The sequence below is a fragment of the Stegodyphus dumicola genome, chromosome 2 (assembly GCF_044657685.1).
Source record: "Stegodyphus dumicola isolate Sdum_Otavi_A_Nest chromosome 2, ASM4465768v1".
NCBI classification, from domain to species: Eukaryota; Metazoa; Arthropoda; class Arachnida; order Araneae; family Eresidae; genus Stegodyphus; species Stegodyphus dumicola.
This window is the reverse complement of record NC_140769.1, coordinates 196,959,612-196,978,003: the sequence shown is the minus strand read 5'-3', so window position 1 is coordinate 196,978,003 and position 18,392 is coordinate 196,959,612. Positions and strand designations below refer to the sequence as shown.

Below are 18,392 nucleotides of genomic sequence, written 5' to 3'. Positions count from 1 at the left end.
AACCTTTCAATCGTAGCACCCGGAAAACAATGAAAATGAACTTCATAATCCAGTAAATTCAGCAATAAATATTCTTTTAAATATTTTATCATCAAATCTCCGATTATAAGTATTTTCACTTTTCCTGTTTGCTTAGACAAAGACATAATAAAAATAATACAAATAACAAAATCAAATTAAGAATTAGCACGTGCAGACGAAAATGGCGGAATACGATTTCTATTTTTACTAGATTTACGTATTTGGCGCCAGGTCCAGTTTGGCGTGAAAAAGATAACCCTCCAACCAATCACAGCAAAGTACACTTTTCCGTAAACATTTGGCGTTTGGCTGTACATAATTGTTCAAAATCCAATTTTGACAGGCGCCCAAAGTTACGGTTATTAGTTACGGTTGCAGTGAACGATGAACTCGGATCGTTAAGTTAATAATTTTGGTAAAATTTATTAAGAAGTTCTGTAAGTTCTTGTAAATAGAATTATTGAAATTAGAACTGCTATTTACTGCCAATAAACAAATATAAAATGTTTGTTATATAGTATAATTTTTCTTATATTCCTACTCTTATATTTAGTCACAATCTACATTTGATTATATTTAAGGTCTTGTTTTTACAGTTCAGAATGTATAATTAATAATACTGCTTTCTAATTTGATTAAAATAAAATACAGTAAATTATTTCAAACAGAATGGTATAGGTTATTTCGCTGCAAACAATTATACTAAATATACTTATTTATGTACATTTGAGAATTTAGCGCCGAGCAGTTATTAATCATCCATGATGCCCTTCTGTCTGCCTATTTACAATTCTAAATTACATTTTTGGAAAGAAAAATTAAATTCAAGACTAAAAAACTTTTTTTTAATGAAAATGTAACTTTATTAAAAGCTTCATTTATTAGCTAGAATGGTTCCAGTTTACTTATCAGTATTATCACAGTGCTTCAAATATTATTACCGGCTTATCAAACATTAGTAACAGCATAAATAGAGTTTTGGCCCGATTGAATAAACGTAAAAAGACCAGCTAAGAAAAATTGTAGTCGCATAATAGGGTTTTAAAAACAATGTCTGAAATTTCAGCTAATTTTCTGTAATGCATCCCCGTCATTAACTCCACATGGATTGCCAAATATTTATAAAGGCACCTTCAATTTCGTAGCTTAATAATAGCCACTTTTGCAGTTATTCCAGCAAGCCCTACATCAGAAACAACAGCCATTTAATGCACATTGGTCTCAAGTGTCTTTCCAATGCTGGATTTAAGTATAAGCTACTATTACATGTAGCTTAGGGTCCCCACTTTCTTCGCCCCCCCTAAAATTAAGATATAGTATAACAGACTTATAAAGGACTACATATTTCAAACAGCCTAGGGCCTTATCAAGTCTAAATCTAGCCCTGTGTCTTCCTAAGAAAGGAATTCTGCTAAATAATTCATGTGAGTATAGGAGCTTCGACAGAGGTTCATCATGCCCCAACCCATTGCTTTAGAAAATTTCACTTAATACTCACATGCATGAATGACGTAATGGGTTGGAGCCACTTGGGTTGGAATCATAAACAGTGGCTCAGAGTCATGGGATTATCTTCAGAAATCATGTGAAATCTCGCCTTCAAAAATCTTACTCTCCCATCTTGAGTAGTAGTAGGTATAGGCTCAGTAAACAGTCATCCACTTACATATTAAATGGCGAAGCGGTGTTAAGCAGCATGGGACTGAGTAGCAGTGAGTTCGTCTGGATCCACAGTCTGCGCTGAGATCTCGAAGACCTTTTTATAAGAAAGGAGGAAAATTGAACTTACATAAATGCATCCTTATGTAAGTTCAATTTTTGTTTTCATTACTGACTAATTAATTAAGCAAAGGATCAAATAAATCTTCGGCACTTTATGCAAATTCACTTTACTGGACTTTATCATCTATAAATACAGCTTCGAAATTCTAGATCACAAGGGCTCTGTTAAAAGAATCAAGCAAGCCAACTAGATATCTAGTTTGCCTTGAATCAAGATTGTTTGATAAGGAGTAAATCATAACAGGGCGGTTCCTAGGCCATTAGATGCCCGAATACTTTCGAGATTGCCGCCCCCCAAATTTAAAACAAAATGCTCAATGATTAATAAAATTTATATTTCATACTCACTAAGTACTTACATATGACAAATTGTATAACAAGTACAGACATATGAGAAGTATTTACAATGAATTTGAAATATTTAGTTATCGCGAAAGTCCGGCGGCCCCTGATTTTCGAAGCCCGCTTACTTTTACGCTCTCCACCCTCACTAGGAACGGCCCTGCATCAAAAAGATACTTGCACACCTGTGCAAATCGTGGTTGTTTGATAATCCTTGTTACCTAAAGAAACCTTGTTAGAAATGCGCCTGCCTTGAAGACGAACGTCCCTGATGAGTATCATTTACTAACTTCAGAAAAGCACTCTTCAGTGCATCCTTATGTAAGTTCAATTTTTGTTTTCATTACTGACTAACAGTGGAGTAGCTAGGGTGTGGCAAGGGAGGACATCTATCCCCGGGCGCAAAATTCAGGGGGCGGGAAATTGATGTTACAAAATTTTAGAATGAAATGTTTTCCGTTCTTGACACAGAGAAAGGGCGCAAAATCTTCAGTTGTCCCCTGGCGCCGAAAACCCTAGCTACGCCTCTGCTGACTAATTAATTAAGCAAAGGATCAAATAAATCTTCGGCACCTTTATGCAAATTCATTTCACTGGACTTTGCATAAATGTACCCTTTGAGAAATGTGTGACGAGCGTTTCCGTAGAAAGAACTTGTTTTTCACAAAAGTGCCGAAAATTAATTCCATCCCCTGCATTATTAATTAATTCATCTGCAATGCAAATGAAAACCCCATTCGCATAAAAACCGCGTATTAAATTTTAACTTATCTCTTTACATTTTATTTAATTTTAATTATTTAATTACTTTAATTATTTCAATAAATAATAATTATCTAATAATTTACAATTAAATTATAATTAATTAATTATATAATAATTACTGATTAATTAACAATTTATAATTAATTTGATAATAATTAACTCTTTAATTTTAAAATTATTAATGAGTTTAATAGTCATTTTATTTATTTATTTACTCTTGTTCCTCTTTGCTAACAGTCTTCCATAGGACTCTGGTACTTCTAATCTTAGAAATTAAGCCCTGAATTAAAGTCACGGTTAATAAAACTTAGCTGAATATTAAATACATGTATCAAATTTATTGAGAATAAAATTGAAGCTAACAGAATAATAATAATAAATTAAAAAATTTATTTACATGCATACAATTTTATGTTAAATATACAGAAAATTTTCATACGAGAATACAAGAATAAAGAATTGTTTTATTAAAGAATCTTGAAATAACTATAGCTTTTTCTTTCACTTTGAAATTCAATAACTTTTAAATTATAGTGATATTTATAAAAACATAACCAAAATAATTTGATTAAACATTCCTTTTACATATTAGGTCAACTAATATTACAGCTCATGAAATGTTTCTGGTATAGAAAAAAGGATCCTTCTAAAAATTTTTTCTTTACATATATATAACTATAAATGTATCAGTTCATTTTTTCTATAATTATGTTTTATGAAAACATTCTTAAACTATTGAAAAGAATGAAATTTCCTTCGTTTTCAAATGATTAATGAGATGGATTTTAATGTAGACATTTTTAACATTAAAACGGAAAAATCTAAAATAGCTAAAACATACACATCTTGGATAAAAATTTGCGAGGGAAAAATTATAAATATTAATGAAAATAAAATTTTCATAGCACATAATTTTAGCATTTTAGTAAAAAATTATAAAAATTGCATCATTATACTTTACATACAGCCACTTTACTGAGATATTTATTTCAATATTAAATATATAAATTTCATGTTTCATTTCCTATTTATCTATTTCACTATCTTCTAATTTAACGAATTTTGTTTCAAATCTCAGATAATGCATTAATTCCAGATTCAGCAGCAATTACTTTCACAAAACATATATGAAATTAACAAGATGCTATTAATTTTGCATGAAGGCTTTCCATATAAAATTAACTTCTCAGATTTTCTACATTTATATAGTTCTATATAAAAAGAGCATCCATTTTGGAACCTAATATGACCAATATGAAGTAATAATACATAAGTTATAATTTTAGTAGTCACAGCATACTGAGATATTACATTTGGCCACAGCCTGCATACCCAGTAATGCAATTATTACCATAGTCTTCATATCCAATGATGCAATCATTTTGCTTATCATATGATAAGCTTGCTTTAAATTGATTTCATTAAAGGGTCCAATAGAATACCTCCCATAGCTTTTCAGTTTATTGGCATCTAACTTTATGGCACTAAGCACAGCAACTGGAAAATTGGTCACAAGATTTGTGGCTTAATTGTCTGATTTTCCGAGATTTAGGTATTAAGTTTTTATTTTGACTGACATTCCTCTTTGGAATGTCACTGGGTTTGCTTGATGCAGCCACTTGCCCTGAAGATGGTTAGCTTGGTTGTTCACAGCTTAATGACACTAAAATGAAGCTTGCCCCAGGGTGGTGAATTTTACTGCATAACTAAGCAAACAGCTCCTTCACATTTACAAGTCTGCTGCTTCTGCACACCTAATCAGCTGGAAGGGATAAAAATTAAACATAAATAATTACAAAATCAATTCACAATAAATTTTATATTTTAGTTAATTTATTTATTGAATAAAATAAATGTTAAAGTAATTAAAAAGCAACACTGAATTAAAATATTAGTAATACTCATAGTGTAACAACACTGATACTGCAAATGATAAATTAAACGAGTATTGGGCAGAGTCGTAGCTAGGGTTTTCAGCGCCCAGGGACAACTGAAGTTTTCGTGCCCCCTACTGCTTGCCAAGGATGGAAAACATTTAATTCTAAAATGTCGTAACATCAGTTTGGCGCCCCTTGGATTCTGCGCCCGGGGACAGATGCCCCCCTTGCCCCCCTCTAGCTACGCCCACAGTATTGGGACTTTAAAGCATTAGAAATGAGTGAGTGTTGCATACAAAGGTTAGCATTTTGGATGCATAAATTCATGTCACACATAGAGAAAATTATGAAAACTTCCATGCAGCTAGTCTATTTGGCAGGATAGAGAAGTAATAAACATGTTTAATAATGAAACATAACTGAATAAAAATATTCATAATTAATGAGGGGAAATTTATAGTTTTGTTACTTTTTATTTCAGTTAATATTTCTATTGTGAAAACTATCTGACTTAATACACTGTTCACTTACACACCTTGGACTTTGCCAGTATTAAATTAATACTCTTTGCCAGTATTAAACATTAATTCTGAATTATAATAAATTTTCTAGCTGCTCTGTTATTCATTCACAATGGTAATGGCTTGAGTTAATTTCTTCTGTGTTTATTTCATTTATAACCTCCCAAAGTTTTCAACTACATTTTATCCTATAGTTCCAATCTGAGGTAATGTGGTGCAAATATCCAGTGTTAAACTGTCATAATAATATTACTATAGACAACTGAAGTTAACAAGCACATATTGTAAAGCTTCAATCATATGCAGATGTGATTTATATGCAAGTATATCTTTATCATTTGGCCAATTTGAATTCAACAAAATAATCTAATTTTCATAACTTTCTCAATTTTCAGTGTCTGCAGATAATCAAAACCATTATTAAAGAGGGACTACTGCATATTATTGTTAAAAAATATATCACATTTACATTCTTCAGCTTTATTAGTTTTTAACTTTAACAAGTTAATATTTAAGTACTAAAAATTAAATATAACACAGTTATAGCTCTGAAGCTATGTGACAGATGCAATGAGTGAAAGCTCCGAAGTCAGATCCCAATTAGTCTGGGTCGTATTTATTTTGCATATAAAACAATACATGTGAATTCTAGTTAAATAGAACCAATGACTAAAAAGCACTTGTTTTAAAAAATACATAATAAAAAATGTAGTTTTCATATTACGTATCGATACAAAATAGCATATTAAAGTAAATTCATAGCTGCCCGGATTGTATAGTGGTTAGGGAAGCCTGAGTACAATACCGAGGGACCCGGGTTCGAATAACGGACAAGGCATGGACGTAAATTGTTTGTCCCTTCATAAGAGGCAAAGTTGGGCTGCCTATAGGTGCCTCCATAATAAAGAGACCACCATATCCGGCCTTGGGCGTGGCCAATGCAGGCATAGGCAAGTGCCCGCCATTGGAAAAAAAAAAGTACATGTGCAAGAAATGAAGTTATTCTGATGCTAATGGTTTCATAAAATTAATCATTCTTTTCTGATAACTCAATTTATAATTATAATGTGGGGAGAAAGGAGAAATATAGAATATCAAATCCCATTTACTTTCCTGAACCAAAGTATGAAAGTAACAGCACAGTGTATAAAAATGTTGAACAACTGCGTCTGTTAACATAATTATAACTGAAGTACTGTTTTGAAGAAGAGTATGGAGTTTTAGGGCAATTAGCATATACTTTGATGCTTCTTATTTCATTAAAGCTAATCTTATATATAGGCATAGTAATGTTTTGTTCATCAGCATTTTATGAATTATTGACAATTTCAAAACAAGTATAAATATGCAAAATAAAATAAGGAGCTGTATGACTTATGTAAGCTCATATGTAAGCTCATATAAATTGGAATACCTTATGTTGGAGCATTGCTGAACTCATACTTAAAACAGAATAAAATGATAAATGAAAATTAAAACACTACTATATATGCACTGTATATTACTTTCTTATTAAAGCAGACAGAGTCTGGATATATTTAAAAGTTACAAGTTACAAATTTGGCGATTCAATCAGCTTATTTTGTTATGGTGTCTTTATTAAAAAATAATCAAATGTCACCTATGGATATTCTAATATATTTTAAGAACATTAGGCTTAAATAAAAAGTTAAACTTTACCTTTCTGGATTTTGGAAAGCCTAACAGATTTCAGTTCACAAAAGTCCCATTTATTGCTATTACAGGCCACACATCGAGCAAAAGCTTTCATTGAAGGGCAGTTCAACCTGAAAAAAGAAATTAAATCACCATTTAAAATTTCATGATCAGGGTAACAATATAAAGGTTTAGCACTCGGCTTATAAATAATCCTGCTCTTTCAGAAAAATTTAATTGCCATGACAATAGATTTAAGTTGGTAATTTATTTCAATAAAAAAATGTTATGTCCTTTCTAGGAAAAACAAGAGCACACATACAGTATTTACCATATAACATATTCCTCAAAGTATAGCACAATGGCTTCAAATCACATTAATTAGAAAGTTTGATTTCATTTCTACTTTAACCAGGTTGCCTTCATGGCCATATGACATACAATATATTCTTTAAAATAAAGACTAATGTAACAGATTCAAATAACAAATTTAAAAGTTTTGCCCCATAAGTGAAAACATAACTTTGTGAAATAAATCTTGCATCGAATTTAAAGCCATGAGAACTGATGTTTGAGAAATACTAAAGAAGGTTTATTTATATTTTTGATGCATTAGACATGAACCTGATTTAATCAAAAAAACTTTAATATGGGGGATAGGTTGGAATAGCTTTAACTTCTTTGATAAGCATGTTTAGAACAAAATGTTTTAATGACAAGTAAATTTCCATCATTTGCAAATCATTATATTATTAGAAAATACATTTTAACGAGATACTAACAACTATGACATTTTATGCATAAAAAGAGTAAAAATTAAGCCAGTTATCATTTGGCTTTGTGGTGTCATCGAAGCTTTGCTTCTTCTCCCAGCATAAATTCTTTGGTGGTACACTACTATACTGTCAACAATATTATTTTCATACTAGTTCCACAACAGTAAATTAACTTGGGTTGTTCTTTACAATATGGTAACTGGTAGTTTGGCGACATTTTGGAGGCGATAAAGGTTACTACCTGGGACTTTGGTAATAATGTGAGCAGTACTCAGTTCCGATTACGCATTATTTTGCGTGAGGGAAATGAGAGATCATGGGATATGTCATGTGATATTAATGGACGAATTACGGTTCTTTAATCGGAAAAGGGGGGAAATCAGGAAAAAATGTCGAAATTTTGTATTTAGCTTTATACTGTGTTGTGTGAAACAGTGTTGTTTAATTTTTGGATCCCATGGCCCTAACTAAAGTTAATTCGAAATAGGTATTTAGGCATTGTGATAAAGAGAAGTTTGCTTTTTATTTAGCGGAGGAAGTATGGAAAAATCTTTCAATAATTTTATTGAATGAATTAGAAAAGTGTATCCGCCACGTAATCAAGATTCTGAAGAAGATTAGGTAAGTTAGTATTTTTAATTATTTGAGGATATTATTTTTATGCATTGTTCTAAATGTAAGGTGGAAAGGAATTTGGTATTATTGGGAAAATTGTTATTAGCAATGATTTAGTTTAAAGTAATTAGGATTGTAAGGTAATTTTTATTAATTTAATGTATGTGCTCATTTATATTTTAAGTAGTGGTTTTGAATTTAATTATATTTTAATGAAATGATAGTTATTTTGTGAATTTTATGTTTGTAGGAATTTGGTATACGTTTAAGTTGAAATAAACGTGCATGGAAATAATTTAAATATTTGATACTAAGTATTTGTAATGCTTGCAGTATGAATTCGTTGGTGACGTGTATAATGTAATAGATGATTTAGAGGTAAAAGTTTTTGGATATTTTATTTATTTTATATGTGGAAATGTTCATATTTGTAAAGGGTAAATACTCTTTTGCAATCAGGTAATTTCATATATGTTCTTTTTACCGGGTTTAAAGATTGAGAAAATTGTCATGTATTTTCGTGAAATTTTTCTAATTTATGAAAAAAGCAGTGTACATGGATATAGTGAAGAGTGTGCGCAATGCCATTTTTGTGCAATTCTGGGATGTTTTTTTAAGTAAAAATAAGTCGGCGTGTACATGGTTTATGTGTATGTGTTATTTTGAAAAACGCATAAGGAGTATGGTATTGTGCACTTTTTCCCAATTTTGCAGTGAATATTTGTAATGATTAAGCAGTTTGGTACTTTTCCGTTTCGCTGGCGCAAATCTCGCCAAGCAGACTTTATTGGCGACAACATACAGTATACACATAAAAAATATTAAAAAAATTTTAGCTCTAAGAATTCTTTTTTGAAGGCATAAACATTTTAATATCGCTTAAAATTTTATAAAAATCCAATAAATAAAAACAACAAATTTGTAAAAAGACATTAATTTAAGAATTTACTATGCTTTCATGGTTCAACATCCTGATTCGCCGGTTCATATCACGTGACCCCAAGCGATCTCATCTCACGTAAACTACTCTACAAAAATTTAATGCTCTCAGTAATTATGTACATTAATTTCAAGTTAAATCTTAATTTTGGAATAGAAGTTTAAATGCAAGCAATATTTCAATGCGTATGAATAGCTTACTCAGAAATTATGTAAAACTGCAGTGCTTTACTTCGCTAATGCATTCTCATTAGATTTGATGAATTTAACCCTTGACTTTACCTTTTCTATATTTTCGGCTTCGGGTAAGCGCTGTGATTGCATCCTAATTGACCTAATTACCGAAAATGGCCTTAGATATAAAACTGAACTATCTGATAAAAATTCTATGTAATTATATGCCAGTATTGAAAGAAACAATCAATCTAATAAGAAAAAGCTGCGACTTGTTTTGAAAATGAGGCGTAAAAGGTTACCAGCGAGAATATTCCATTTGGCATTGATTGTACTATTATTGGCGACTTTATCGCTTGCGCCGGCAAAACGGAAAAGTACCAGCAGTTTTGTTAGATAAAATTTCTAGCATAAGTGTAATTCGGATAGTAGATTGTTGGAAGAAGCGTTCAGTAGATAAAAAGAAAAGAAACATGTCTTTACTTCGTGAAGACAAAATGGCGGCGGGAAAAAAAAAATAGAGGGTTGCTGTAGGAGAGTTGGTCGCCAAATTTTCGCCAAAAAAACGCCAAGTTACCATAATGTAAAGATCAACCTTAACTTGTTCAGAGTTTGAATGCGTCTGAAATGTTTTGTGCACAGTTTGAATTTAAGAAAAATCTCTTTGCTTCAGACTTATATTTTCAGCTTAATATTCTAATGATTTACTTTTTTTGAAATCGTATACTACAGCTATATCCATTTGACTTTGAAGGAAAGATTAATAATTTTTATCTTCTTATATCCTACCCATATATCTTTCTTTCTGAGTAGCTATGTGCAGAGTTAAAAAATGTATAGACATATAAAAATAATAAGGATAGCTTAATTATTTTTATTGAGAAAAATTAAATGTGCATAGCTATATATGTAAGAATACATAATTAAATTAGTCCAAATGATATTTAATGCATCTCCTTATCTATTTTAATATTTTCATTTAATATGTATTTAAATGCACTAATCATTTTATCATTAGAATTCTAGTAAAAGTAAGAAAAAAGCTATAATAAATTAAATGCTGTTGTTGTTGGTTTCATTTTAACTTTGCCCAGTTTGTCTTCATGGCCATGGCAATATTTATAACATATATAATACCTAAAAAAGCTGAACTTTTTGTTATGTTAATAATAATAATTTGCTGCATTGAAAAATTACATACTATAAGTAACTTTTCTCTTACCGTAATGTTCGAAAAATAAAAACAGAAAATTTCCCTTTTCCTCCTTCCAAACTTTATTTTTTAACTCCCAAAACCCCATAAACGTTTTGCGAAAATATGAACTAATAATGATTTGCGATTTTCAAACTTTATTTTCTCTTACCGTAATGTTCGAAAAGTAAACAGAAAATTTCCCTTTTCCTCCTTCAGGAAAATTCCCTGTGTGGGTTGCAACAATTATCAGGGTTACCATATTCTGGCGCACGTACGCTCACTTCCGATGTAAACAAATCCGAAATTTTGCCAAGTGCCGGTTATGGGGATGTTTCCAGCATGAAGCTGTTCCAGCATGAAGAACAGCAAAGTTACTTCAATAAATTCCATGAAATAAAATTTTAAAGTAACACAGCAAATTTCTATGAGAGTCCTGCTTTACAAGCACATCTTATAGCTTCCAGAAAAAGGTTTTCCTTGAATTAGAAATTATAATAATAGTGGCAAAGTGCCATATATCGCTAGTTTCTATTCTGTTCCGAATTTGCATTATTATGGGAACCATTTAAGACACTTTCTTTTTTATGCCCAAGATGCTTATAATGATGATTTTTGCCAAGAAGAACGATACAGTTACAAGTGAAGATTTTTTTTTTTTTAAATTGTACACACATGTTCATGCTTATAAAGTGTGTAACTCTTGCAAATTAAAAATCAAGTTTCTTTCAACACTGCTTAAAGAACATACAGCCTGAGTAAAAACTTTAAGGCCAGTAAACATTTTTGAGAAAATGTAAAATGAAATAAAAGGGATTCAAATAATATTAATTATTAAAGTTCATTGATAAGAAATAAATGCTATAAACATAATTTGTAAATACATAATTATGAGAAACATGTGGTTATTTACAAAGTTAGTATTTCTGCCTGAGTAAAAACTTTAAGGCCACCAGTCATTTTTTAAAAATAAATATAATATAATCGTGTAATTACCATTGCAACTACTAGTTTGTGACAACGCTGCAATTTTCATATTTGTCATACGTTTCTTCGAAGCATTGGTGATCTTTGTGAAGATGGCGAAGGGTAAGAAGTTAACTGATCGTGAAAGAGGAGAGATCGAAGCTTTGTCTTCAATAGGAATGAGTAGTCGTGCTATTGCGATAAAGATAGGAAGATCAAAGACTGTAGTCAACAATTTTTTTTTAAATTGAAAGACAATTATGGTAAAAAGAATACTGGGGGAATACCTAAAGCCTTGTCCTCCCATGATGAAAGTAGAGTTTGCCAACTTGTATCTACTGGAAAGTACTCAACCAGGAAACTGATTCCGACGACAGGTTTAAATGTTTGTCAAAAAACGATTTATAATACAATTAGAAGGTCTGGAAGGTTCACTTATACAGCAAAATTGACTAAGCCTCAGTCACTGCAGAGACGCAAAATAGAGCGTTTGAACTTTGGCCAGAAAGTCATGACCTGGGACAACCAATGGATAGAAATTATTTTTTCTGATGAAAAAAAATGGAATTTGGATGGACCAGATGGCTGGAATTTCTACTGGCATGATATAAGAAATGAAAAAGAAATATTCTCCAAGTGCCAATTAGGTGGAGGGTCTGTCATGACTTGCGGCTGTTTTGCTTACACTGATGTGGGCTCAATTGCATTTGTTTCAGATAGAATGAATTCACAAGGATACCAAAATGTCCTAACAAATCCTCTTTTGCCAAATGCTGAATGTCTTGCTGGAGAAAATTAAAATATCAGCAAGACAATGCATCGATCCATTTCAGTAACAGCACAAAAAATTGGTTCCAAGTCAACAATGTTGAAACTGTGAAATGGCCAGCTAAATCACCTGACCTCAACCCAATCGAGAACCTTTGGGGTGACTTAGCAAGAAGAGTTTATACAAATGGGAGACATTTTACATCAACAACAGAGCTGAAATCTAACCGACCCTTTCTCAAAAACTCGTTTCATCCATGAAAACAAGAATATTTGAAGTAATTCGAAGAAATGGCTCCTACACAACCTTCTAAGAATTTGTAATTTTTTTCTTATGTCATTTTCTATGTTGGCCTTAAAGTTTTTACTCAGGCTCAAATATTCATCTGTGTGTTCTGTAATATTTTCTAATAATAAAATATTTGCAAATTAATTTTTCTACTTTTTTTACTTTTATTTAAGCTTAATAATTATCAATCAAATGGTATTTTACTTCCTCAGTTTAAATGTTTCCAGTTTCTCAAAAATTTTTACTGGCCTTAAAGTTTTTACTCAGGCTTTAGAACAGTTTCTGGCTCTAGTGTAGAATTTGGTGCCCTCCGATTAGCAACAAATTTTGTTCAATTTTGGCGATGAAACCCAATTTCTGTTTACCATGATTGTTTTAACTTTGCTTTAGCATCCTGATTTTTGTATATGAAAATAGATCAATGTGTACATCCTGATTTTTGTAAATGAAAATAGATCAATGTGTACATGGACAAAGCTAAGGCAGTGCACAATGCCTAGTTTGTGCAATTCTCCAATATTCTCTCAAGTGAAAATAGAGTGATATGTACATGGACACCACGTTTGTGCAATTCTTCGACTTCTTATTTTGATTCAGAAGTCAAACAACAAAAATCAGCGTTAATTCACAAAATTTTGTGAATTAACGCTGATTTTTGTTGTTTGACTTCTGAATCAGTATTTATTCGGCGTGTTATTGTGTCTTTCTTATTTTGGTTTTGTGTATGTAGCGACCATCTTAAAATTGTGCCTTCCTGGCACCGATCTTAGCATCAAAAAGGAATCGCAAAAAGAAAAAAAAAAAAAAAAAAAAAAAAGGGAGGGGGCCAACCAATTCTAACTTCTATCTAGTTTCTGAATATATATGTACTATAGTTTGAGTTTCTTACCTGCATAGAAATACCACAATACTGATTTATTTTTTCAAATGTCTTCTTAGGTACTTTACACACATGGAACTGCTCTACTTGGTATGTCCAGGATTTGAAAGAATTTTATCTTACAAGACCTCATTTCCCTTTATTACTATAACATGTAATAACTGTATACTGCTTTAGAACGTTATACACTCGAGACATTTGATAATGCAGCTGGTCATACTGATTATATTTCCAGTATGACTCCAGTATGAGAATATTTCCAGTATGACTATTCTAGTCATACTGAGAATATTTCCTCATAATAGATTTAATTAGATGAAAAATATGTAAAAAAATGGAACTGTCTAATTTGACTGCAGGTCTTTAGTATTTACAAAAAAGAAATCACCTAATATATTATTTCATTACAGGTACAAGAAAGGCATTTTTATCATTGATTCAATAGCTTTGATTGTTAAACTCTGAAATATTTTCAGCACAAAGAAGATACAAGTTACAGTACACATATAGGATGAAGCATTTAGTCCTGCTCCAGAATTGCATCTCAGAAGTATGTCAAATTGGTAACAATCGCATGTTCACTACAGTGCATTTAACTAGCTAACAGATGTAGCACTGAATATGAGCGATACGAAAATCTGTGAAAAGTTATATCAAGGGTCAAAAATTCAAATTTCCGAAAAGGTGGAAGAAACACAAAACACATCATGGCTTATTCTGAACAAAACAACAATTCCAGCTTCTTCAATCAAGGTCGGTATAAGCAGTTTTAGACTCTTTAAGATAGGATAGATAAGCAAACGTAGCTTCAAGTCAGCATTAGTTAAAAATGCAATTGAGGTAAAAACTTGCATATAGTTTTTTGCTTTTAAAAAAAATAATTAGATTATGATTTATTAGTATCAAATGACAATTCAAAAAACCTCTCCACAGCATCAGCAACACCCAATTTACCTTCAAATCTAAAATTCTGCCACTGAATGGCTCTTATTACGAAGAATTCTCCCATCAATTAATACTGACAACTGTTGTGATTCAAACTGACCTGAGCGCAAAAAATTAGATTTCTTTGCTGTGTACACAAATCTTTACTACACTGATAAATAAAATGTTGATACTAATTTAACATCTCCTCAAAAGAGCTTCTTTTCTGCTTAGATCAACAAATATTTTTTTGAATTATTCTGCTGTCCAAATGAATTCTTACATACATGACAGATTTCTCTCTTCTGTCGATATGCATATCTTAATAATTCTTTATTAAAAATGAACTTATCCATACTTTATGCACAAGTCTTGTCAACTGTGTGAATAAGTGTATGACTGTTTAAACTACTCTTCTGATTAAATGACATCTTACATACTTCACAAACATGAGCATTCTCTCCTGTGTGAATATATGCATGAGTGCATGGGTATAAATTACCATTCAGACCAAATGACTTCTTACATACTTTACATGAGGCGTCTCTTGTGTGTGACTAAGCATATGCTTGTTTAAAATACCCTTTTGTTTAAATTTCTTACATACTTCATGCACATGAGGTTTCTCTCCTGTGTGAATAAGCATATGCTTGTTTAAACTACTTTTCAGACTAAATGATTTCTTACATACTTCACACACATGAGGTTTCTCTCCTGTGTGAATAAGCATATGACTGCTTATATGAGACTTCTGACTAAAGGACTTTCTACATACTTCACACACATGAGGTTTCTCTCTGGTGTGACTAAGCAAATGCTTGTTTAAGTAATTTTTTTGGTTAAATGACTTACATACTTCCCACACGAGGTTTCTCTCTGGTGTGACTAAGCATATGCTTCTTTAAATAATTTTTCTGTTTAAATGACTTCTTACATATTTCACACACATGAGGTTTCTCTCCTGTGTGAATAAGCATGTGTCTACTACATTTAGACTTCTCACTAAAAGATTTCTCACATACTTCACACACATGAGCTTTCTCTCCTGTATGAATAAGCATATGGGTGTTTAAAGCAGACTTCTGACTAAATGACTTCTTACATACTTCACACACATGAGGTTTCTCTCCTGTGTGAATAAGCATATGGCTTCTTAAAGTAGACTTGTGACTAAAGGATTTCTTACATACTTCACACACATGAGGTTTCTCTCCTGTGTGAGTACGCAAATGCGTGTTTAAATGGTCTTTCCGTTTAAACGACTTCTTACATACTTTACATGCATGAAGTTTCTCAACTGTGTGAATATGTGCATGAGCATTTAAATTAGCCTTCAGACTAAATGACTTCTTACATACTTCACAAACATGAGCTTTCTCTCCTGTATGAATAAGCATATGGGTGTTTAAACCAGACTTCTGACTAAATGACTCCGTACATACTTCACAAACATGAGGTTTCTCTCCTGTATGAATAAGCATATGGGTATTTAAATTAGCCTTCAGACTAAATGACTTCTTACATACTTCACAAACATGAGCTTTATCTCCTGTATGAATAAGCATATGGGTGTTTAAAGCAGACTTCTGACTAAATGACTTCGTACATACTTCACAAACATGAGATTTCTCTCCTGTATGAATAAGCATATGGGTATTTAAAGCAGACTTCTGACTAAATGACTTCATACATACTTCACAAACATGAAGTTTCTCTCCTGTGTGAATAACTGCATGAGTGTTCAACTTACTCTTCAGACTAAATGGCTTCTTACATACTTCACACACATGAGGTTTCTCTCCTGTGTGAATAAGCATATGGCTTCTTAAAGTAGACTTGTGACTAAAGGATTTCTTACATACTTCACACACATGAGGTTTCTCTCCTGTGTGAATAAGCATATGGCTTCTTAAAGTAGACTTGTGACTAAAGGATTTCTTACATACTTCACACACATGAGGTTTCTCTCCTGTGTGAGTACGCATATGCGTGTTTAAATGGTCTTTCTGTTTAAACGACTTCTTACATACTTTACATGCATGAGGTTTCTCAACTGTGTGAATATGTGCATGAGCATTTAAATTAGCCTTCAGACTAAATGACTTCTTACATACTTCACAAACATGAGCTTTATCTCCTGTATGAATAAGCATATGGGTGTTTAAAGCAGACTTCTGACTAAATAACTTCGTACATACTTCACAAACATGAGGTTTCTCTCCTGTATGAATAAGCATATGGGTGTTTAAAGCAGACTTCTGACTAAAGGATTTCTTACATACTTCACACACATGAGGTTTCTCTCCTGTGTGAATAAGCATATGGCTTCTTAAAGTAGACTTGTGACTAAAGGATTTCTTACATACTTCACACACATGAGGCTTCTCTCCTGTGTGAATAAGCATATGGCTGTTTAAATTACCCTTCTGGCAAAATGTCTTCTTACATATTTCACATATATGAGGTTTCTCTCCTGCGTGAGTAAGCACATACATGTTTAAACTGAACTTTTGACATAATGATTTCTTAAATACTTCACATATATGAGGTTCTCCTCCTGCGAGAATAAGCAGATGATTGTCTGAATTAGTCTTCTAACTAAATGTCTACATACCTCACCTATAAGAGCTTTCTCTCCAATTTGAATTAGCATATGCATCTTTTAAGTGCTTTTTCGACTAAATGACATTGTACAAATTTCATACATACGAGGTTTTTGTTCAGTACAGATTTGCATGTGCTGTTTTAAATATTACCTCTTCAACATGATTTGTTACCTTGTTACTAACCCTGAATCTAGAACATGCTCCTCCTAAAACAGGCAATTTGCACTATATTGATAACTGTATTACATTCTTAATATAACTTGCTACGTATCTCGTGAATTTCATCCTCTGAAGGAATGTAAAACTGGCTGCTAAACAGAAATTTCGGTAAAAGTAGTTTTAAGTTGGTTTATTCTAGCATTTCATGCCTGATGTAAATACGCATTTTTCTTCGTAAAAGGATGAACACAAATTATTTATGTGACGTATCAGGTGCTTCCTATTAGGACACCTTAAGAATGCCTTCATTCCCAATAATGTTTAATTGAAAATTAATTTCTTATAGTTCACAAAAATAAGACTTCCTGCCTGATCACATAAACATGTTTAAACAGGAATTTGTAAAACTGTGTCACATATGGTATGTTACGACTACCTGAAATTTTTGTACAGTAGCTACCCAATGATTTATAGCTTAAAGAAGTTACATGATACGTTAGAAATTTAGTAACAACTCTTAAGCTTACACGGAAAAAAAGTAATCGGCTTTCAAGCTTTGAATACTAAACAGTATGAATTTCACTTCAGCATGAAGTAAACTTTAATTAAAGAGTTTTAAAACAGCCACTTTCATTAAAAAAAAACTATAACTGCGGTAATTATTCAAATAATAAAATCAGTTTCAACGAAAGCAAAACTTATCACGTCAAACAACAATTACCGCGTCTTAAAACTGGAATATCTATTATTATTGCCAAGCTCTAATTACTAAACTTTACTAGTAAAATTTAAGTGAGGCTTGCTCATGAACCAGGAAATTTAAAACGCAAAATAATAAACATTAAAATGAATTATTAACATCCTCCCAAATTTTGATTACAAATTATAATCAAAAGTGGCGAATTTGTGTTTTGTTTATAAATATTTGTTAGAGCTGAATCATCTTAAATTCGGGTCAGCGCTAAATCCTCAAACGCGCATGGAGGTCACGTGACATCCGAACTACGTGTCAGATGATGTCACATCAAAGATACGCCCCTTGCGCTCAGTAAATTTCTGCGCATAAATTGAAACACGCTTCTGCAATATGAATTTCAGAAGCAGAGAAAATTTTTCTGAAAATACTACAGATGCTAACTA

The 18,392-nt window shown here is 31.8% G+C and overlaps 1 protein-coding gene across 2 annotated transcripts; it reads right to left on the bottom strand.

Moving 5' to 3' along the window:
* Nucleotides 1-3,333: 3,333 nt before the first annotated feature.
* Nucleotides 3,334-17,968, bottom strand: LOC118179857 (uncharacterized). 2 transcript variants are annotated; one of them, XR_015039704.1, is made up of 3 exons: nt 10,833-13,241; nt 6,989-7,095; nt 3,334-4,672 (listed from the first exon to the last, which is right to left on the bottom strand). XR_015039704.1 is itself a non-coding variant. In XM_085811610.1 (3 exons), exon 1 carries the CDS (start codon nt 16,980-16,982, stop codon nt 15,336-15,338), a length of 1,647 nt encoding a protein of 548 aa, XP_085667736.1. In that variant the 5' UTR covers nt 16,983-17,968; the 3' UTR covers nt 3,334-4,672; nt 6,989-7,095; nt 13,573-15,335. The 2 variants fall into 2 exon arrangements, 1 of the variants encoding a protein (XP_085667736.1); XM_085811610.1 differs by lacking the exon at nt 10,833-13,241 and adding an exon at nt 13,573-17,968.
* Between the last annotated feature and the right edge of the window lie 424 nt (nt 17,969-18,392).

Bases quoted from the DNA above. Each gene is read 5' to 3' on its own strand.
- LOC118179857 (XM_085811610.1), bottom strand. From the start codon at position 16,982: ATGTATGTGCTTACTCACGCAGGAGAGAAACCTCATATATGTGAAATA.